Source organism: Hemitrygon akajei, chromosome 29, assembly GCF_048418815.1.
Source record: "Hemitrygon akajei chromosome 29, sHemAka1.3, whole genome shotgun sequence".
In the NCBI taxonomy this organism is placed as follows: domain Eukaryota; kingdom Metazoa; phylum Chordata; class Chondrichthyes; order Myliobatiformes; family Dasyatidae; genus Hemitrygon; species Hemitrygon akajei.
This window is the reverse complement of record NC_133152.1, coordinates 25,935,378-25,942,279: the sequence shown is the minus strand read 5'-3', so window position 1 is coordinate 25,942,279 and position 6,902 is coordinate 25,935,378. Positions and strand designations below refer to the sequence as shown.

The window sequence follows — 6,902 nt, the reverse complement described above, 5'->3', positions numbered from 1 at the left end:
TTTTTTTATAGCCATAGATTGTTCAGATTAAAAGTCCAGCCACAATATACTACTACTTTTCTAACAGCATCTCAAACACTGTTGAAGGCTGGTCAGGTAAACTGCATAATTGCTACTTAACATTTACATGGTATTTCAATTTCTAATGACGAATAGTGCGTGCCTTATGTACGTAATAGAAAATGGCTAAACCGTAGCTTAATCATTTCAGAAATTCAAGGGCTCAGAATTTGTGCACTATCATGACTGGCTTTATTTTTTATACCAAAACAGCACCCTGCTCTTGTACCTAGAGCATTGTACTGTTACAGGAGCTACCTGGTCCACTGTTACAAACGGACATTAAAAGATCTAGGGGTTTTGACTGATAGCATTTAAAGACAAGTCTCCGCAATTTGCTTTTCCATCTCAGTATCTCATTGTCCATATTAGCCACCTCTTACAACTGTGACTGCATTTCGAAACCATTAGGTGCAAAGTCCTCTGTTGCATCAAAGGGTTTTCCTTTAATTATTGATATGCTTTATTAATGTTGAATTTCCCTAGATGTTGGTATAAGAGTCAATTCGCCACTTGGTGAGACTTGACCAAAGGTCCTTCATGGTTCACATATTTATTAAAAGGCTGCACTGAAGTTGGTTTCCGCAAATGTAACAATTCATCTCTCATTCAATCCATTGCTTAGTCAGTTTCACACAGATGTCAAGCACAAAGCCCTCGAACTCCTTGCTAATCATCCATTACTGCCATATCTTTGCTTTTTCCAACATCAATGGCTCCCAGTTTTTCAAATTCACCAGTTTCAGAGTTCCATAGACAGTTCATTGTCACTTTGAAGGTGGCCATCTCAATATCAAGTAGTTTCTGGAAAACAACATACAATGATCAGTGCAAAAGTCTTAGGAGACTTTCCATATACTTTATTCCACAGGAGTTTATGTGAGTGCTCTGTATTTGGAAATGCCCTATATGTGGAGATAAGTTTCTTCACATTACTATTCCGTCTCAGTGTGAGGTGGAGATACTGTTGAGGTTCTAAATGTGTCAGTAAGTAAAGACAATGCCTTCATTTAAACCAGAACACTTAATTGTTTCTCCAGTTCATGAACTCATTTTTTGACCCCCTTCCAAGGAAATAACAAAAATTAAAGTCATGCTTTGAAACAAAATACTAACCAGAATGCGAGCCTGTTCAGCTGTCAGAGTGGCCCCCTCTTTACATACTTCATAATCACTCAACAATGTCACGACACCTAGAAGGCAGAACGTGTGAATAACTACTGTTGGAATTTAGTTTTCAAGTTTTCTAATCTGCTGCTGTCATCACATCTTATGCAGAATCTATGTTAACCATTACTGTACCTTTCTTCAGTGCAGTTGGTAACCCAAGTTGCCGCAGTTGTGGCTCCATGGAGTGTGTGAACTGTGGCAATGGCCCAGCATCGAGCGTCACGGCCATTGTAGCTTTGTTCCCAGACCGTGCGAAATCAGACTCTGTGTACTGATCAAACCACCTGGTAATCAAGACGTGGATAGAGAGGTATTGGACAACTCAACAGAAGAACAGGAGCAGAATGCTAGTCAGGGAAAGCAATTAAAAGTTGTGAGACTCACTCAATCACCTCTGCCTTTGTGCGGTTGGTGAACAGGAGACCAACTTCACCTTGCAAATGTTCACTGACCTTCAAAGATAAGTTTTAGGAGAATGTTAAACATTGTTGATGCTCTAAACATTGAACAGGCCATGGAGAAATAAGGCAAGGTAAAGGTTTCTGAGTAACAACTGACATTAAAAAAAAATCTCATCAACCTAAAAGCTTTAACCTCTGCACTGCTAAGGTATACAGTTACACAGCCAGTCATCAAGAACTCACCTTGTGCAAACCATTCTTGTATTCATCTGCTGGTCCTTTTCCCAGAGCCACCATCATCACTTTATTTTTACCAAAGAAGAACCTACACAATTACAGTATAAAATACTTAAGACATGTTTTACATTAGGATTAGTTGACATAAATTATAAACCACATTACCATAGTTAGAGAATTGACAGGGAGACCTCCCAGAAGAATGACTGTTCTGGACCCTTGGATTTTCAACATAGAAATAATAGAAAGCTATGCATGTTAATTTGCTGACAATGAGCTTGGTGGCTCAGGAAAGAAGTAGTTACAATAATATAGAGTAAATAGCCGGATTAAATGGGCAAATAGTATTAATTGTGAGGTCTGAGTTAATCAGATTATTTCCTGTGAGAAGCCAGGAATTACAGATTTTGAAAACTGACTGACATCTACCAAAGTTTATGGAACTGAGGTAAATAAATAAAATTAAGCAATGGGGGCGGTAACATAGCATAGCATGCCAGTGCAGAGTTAACATTGATGTTCAGCCACACAAGGAGCCTCAGGGTAAACAATATGGAAGAAGGCTATTTGCCCTCATCAAATACTGACGTCACACCAGGAACGTAAAACATTGGAAGCACAAAGGGAGATGATGGTGAGGTGGAGCAGTGCCACCTGCATACAGTTGGAGCCCATTTGCCCAGAACTCCTTGTACAGATTATTCTGACCTGTACCCAAACACAAAATGACACAGCTTTTGATTATATTGCTGAGGTATACTGTGAAGGAAAAAATTGGGGGTGTGAATCAAATGTAGATCACTGGAAATAAAGTCATTATGATGAATCTGGTTATGTTGGATAAAAAAAATCAAAACAGAAGATGATGGACTCAAAACCTGGCATTTTGAGGAGCCTGGGAGGAGGGTGAGATGATCAACAAAACCTAATGGTGCAGAATTGCATGCAGGTATCACATTTGTGGTTCAATAACAGGATATTTTCAGGATCAGGTAAGAGCCGTTCTGGTACAGATCAGAATAACTCAAAATAAGGAGTCTTGACTAGATGGCATGGAACAGTTCCAGTTTAAATGAATGGCCAAATATGTTCAAGGGGTTCGAAAATCTCACCCAAGTTAATGACACTGTGTGCTTCCTCTGAGTGCTCCAGTTTCCTCAGGTTTCAAAGATAAGCTGAATAGGTTAATTGGTCACAAGTAATTGGGCAGCATAGGCTCACTGGGCTGGAAGGGCCTTTTACTATGCTGTATCTCAAAATAAACAGTTTCTCATCTACACAAGTAAATCTACCTCAGCTGGTCTGGATCTCTTGTTAAGATATTTGGAGAAGGAGGTTAACCATCAGTAATTTACGGAACAAATATTTCAATTCACTCACCGACTGTGTTTCCAGGCACACCGCATGTCCTTCAATTTGTTATTTCTCATGTTCTCGATGGAAAAGACAAAGAGGTTTGTGTAGATGTCCACACATTTTCGCAACTTAAAAAGAGAAAATTGTCAACATACATCAGCCACAGGAAAGCAAACTGTCTCCACCGGCAGCTTTTCAGATTTTGTATTAAACACTTAACGAATCATTAAACAGAAAAACAGGTAAGAGCAACTTACATTTATGAATGTTGTATTTCTAAAATTTTGCTGAGATCGAATTAGTGTAGCATGCTCGATTTATGAGGCTTTTTGTATTACAACAAATTATTTATTTATTACACCAACAGAATCAACAAACTCATTCATAAGGCCAGTGATGTGGGCGTGGAACTGGACTCTGACAGTGGTGTCTGAAAAGAGGATGCTGTCCAAGTTGCATGCCATCTTGGACAATGTCTCCCATCCACTCCATAACGTACTGGTTAGGCACAGGAGTACATTCAGTCAGAGACTCATTCCACTGAGATACAACACTGAGCGTCATAGGAAGTCATTCCTGCCTGTGGCCATCAAACTTTACAACTCCTCCCTCGGAGTGTCAGACACTCTGAGCCAATAGGCTGGTCCTGGACTTATTTCCACTTGGCATTATTTACTTATTACTATTTAATTATTTGTGGTTTTATATTGCTATATTTCTACACAATTCTTGGTTGGTGCAAATGTAACGAAACCCAATTTCCCTCGGGATCAATAAAGTATGTCTGTCTGTCTGTAATAGGAAGAATGGACATAAGATTCAGTACGGGATAATTATTTTGGATGTTTCTTTTGTGAAATACTTTGAAAGGCTACATTATATACATAACACGAGGAAATCTGCAGATGCTGGAAATTCAAACAACAACACACACAAAATGCTGGTAGAACACAGCAGACCAGGCAGCATCGATAGGGAGAAGCGCTGTCGACATTTCGGGCCGAGACCCTTCGTCAGGACTGTATTATGTATTATATACATATTTGTTAGTTATTTTAAGATTAACTGTTCAGAAACCAACATTTTATTGAGATCATTGTATTCAAGCATTTTTAATCTTTTGGGTTTCTGTTAACCAAGTTTTTGTTTTGAACTGGTTTCCTTTACAGCGAAAAACCATTTTCCATTAGTTCCGATGTACAAATTTTAACAAAACAACAATTCCTACACAAATTTTGAAATAGCAATGATGTGATTTTAATGAACAAATCTGTCCAAAACACATCATAGGAATAAAAAAACAAACTTCATGCAAAGTTATGAAGTAAAAGTTTGGATTAAGCTTAGAGGGGGACCTTATAAGTGTTAAGAGTTTAGAAGAAAAAGTTCTAAATAAATGAAACAATCAGAAGCTGGGAGCAGTAAGGACACGGAGGGATTAGAATAGCAACATGACAAACCAAAACTTGAGAAATTTCCTTTTCAGAAGCTAATAAATGGAAAGGATTTGATGACATTTGGGATAGGAAAAGGATTTGTGACAGCTTATAAAGCAAATCGCTCAGCTGAGGATGCAGTTGACTCATGCCCTAATTACACTGCACAACATTTCCACTTCCCCAACACGTTGGTGAGGATCTTGCTTGTGGATTTTAGCTCTGCTTTAACACTATTGTTCCGAAGTTGTTCCACAGAAAGCTAAGCTACCTGTACCCTACAGTATCTATCAGTGGATTATGAACTTCCTGTCAGGAAGGAAGCAGTATTTAAGGTTGGGCTCCCACTTGTCCGATCTAATGCCCATAAGCTCAAGCTTAATACCCCAACTGTCTCTGCACAACATCCCTTAAACGGTCTATGTTGCTCTCCTTGTTCTGGTGATAATTATTGAGTCTGTTTATATGTTCACACTTAAATATTTAAATTTGAATATTGATATTTGCACTTGCGACCATTCCGTTAATTGTTGATTGTCCCATGTTTTACATCTGGCACCGAACTACAATCAATTCTGGTATGTTTCACATACTGGCAAGAAAGAGATTCTGATTCAAACACTTTTTTGATCAACTCATGGTAGATTCTAGCATTTTTCTACCTCTGGTAAGAGTTCAGGAAGTCCCCATTTTCTCTCCGCCTCCATTCTAATAGGCTCACCTTTCCAATCATCCAATCTACTGCAACAATCACAAAATCTACAGAATAATAGCTTCACTCAGATTAGTTTTGTGTTTGTGATATCAAGTAAAACTCAATGTCTAAACTGCAAGTGAGAATGCAAGGATTTTGTTGGCTGCAAGTGCATTACAAATGAGATGGAAATGACAATTTGTTAAACTGCTGATGGAATATTGAGAAAATGAATGCTCTGGGACAGAAAGGATCAGAAGCATTTGATGGCTGGAGTTCAGAAAATGAGGGGGATTTCTCGGAAACCACTGAATATCGGAAGACCGAGATAGAGCGGATGTGGAGAGGATGTTCCCAATAGTGGGGGAAGTCTAGGACCAGAGGGGACAGCCTCAGGGTACAAGGGCATCTATTTAGAACAGAAATAAGGGGGAATTTCTTTAGTCAGAAGGGGGTAAGTCTGTGGAATTGATTGCCACAGACAGCTGTGTCAGCCAACTAACTGGGTACATTTAAAGTGGAAGATGACTACTAATGGTGTCAAAGGTTATAGGGAGAAGACAGGGGAATAGGATTAAGAGTGAAAATAAATCAGCAATGATCGAATTATGGAGTTGATGGGCTGAATGGCCAATTTCCCCTCTTATGTCTAAATTTGTTTCTGTGGCGAGTGGCAGAAGGTAAGCATTTCCATGGGATGGATTCAGCAAGAGCATGGACACAAAAATGCAGACAGAAGAGAGTGCGGACGCTGGAATCTAAACGACAGAGGACGAGTAGATTAGAAGCCTTGACTCGAAAGTTCGACAGTCCATCTCTTCGTATTTACTACCTGACCTGTTGAATTCCTCCGGCACCTTTTCTGTTAAAGATACAATTGCAGAGTGCTGACAGATTGCTTCGTTCGGTGTAAATTAATTGTAGACTCACCTCCTCGATTAAGCTTTGTTTGCTCTGTAATCCTTTTTTCGTTGTTTTAGTCAAGGAAACTGGAGAAATAAGTATAGTCCCAAGTTAATGGATGGATTTAACAGAACCCAGGCTCTGAGCCTCCAGCTCTGGTTTTGTTGAAACTTTGGGATTCTGATAAACTGTCCGTCAGGCGGGCCCCGCTCTTACCTCGTTTGTCACGCCGGGATCGCGGCATGGCGGCAGCGCTGCTCCTGCTTCAGCGGCGAGGCTCACGGATCGGAGCTGTGGCTGCCCCGGAGGCCGGGTGTACTGGTCCGGTCTGTCGCTGGTGGTCACTCTCCGGTACTCCGGCCAACCGGACCGTTCACTTCGCCCCCCTTCTGCCGAATCAGGAAACCTCGTGTCTCCTACCCAGCACTGAAGACGTTAAAAGTTGAGTCTTGAACCAGTTCGACACATGTTTGTCAATTTATTTGTCAACTAATACAAATATTTCCCAAGTGGGAATCTAGGACCATGTGCTTTTATTTAAGATCGGGCAAAAGGATCAGCTCAACTCACAGTGAGACTCCTGACCACTCCCTTTGCTCTCTGGGAAACCGGAGGTCTCGAATTCTTGCCCGTTCTGGACGATTG

General features: G+C 40.3%; 1 protein-coding gene across 1 annotated transcript; it reads right to left on the bottom strand.

Annotated features, from left to right (window-relative positions):
* Positions 1-229: 229 nt before the first annotated feature.
* mrto4 (MRT4 homolog, ribosome maturation factor) lies at positions 230-6,892 on the bottom strand. Its single transcript, XM_073031948.1, has 8 exons — positions 6,474-6,892; positions 6,285-6,343; positions 3,249-3,352; positions 1,875-1,956; positions 1,615-1,682; positions 1,363-1,514; positions 1,177-1,253; positions 230-864 (listed from the first exon to the last, which is right to left on the bottom strand). The coding sequence occupies exons 1-8, from the start codon at positions 6,499-6,501 to the stop codon at positions 730-732; spliced, it is 705 nt and encodes a 234-aa protein (XP_072888049.1). The 5' UTR covers positions 6,502-6,892; the 3' UTR covers positions 230-729.
* Positions 6,893-6,902: the final 10 nt, after the last annotated feature.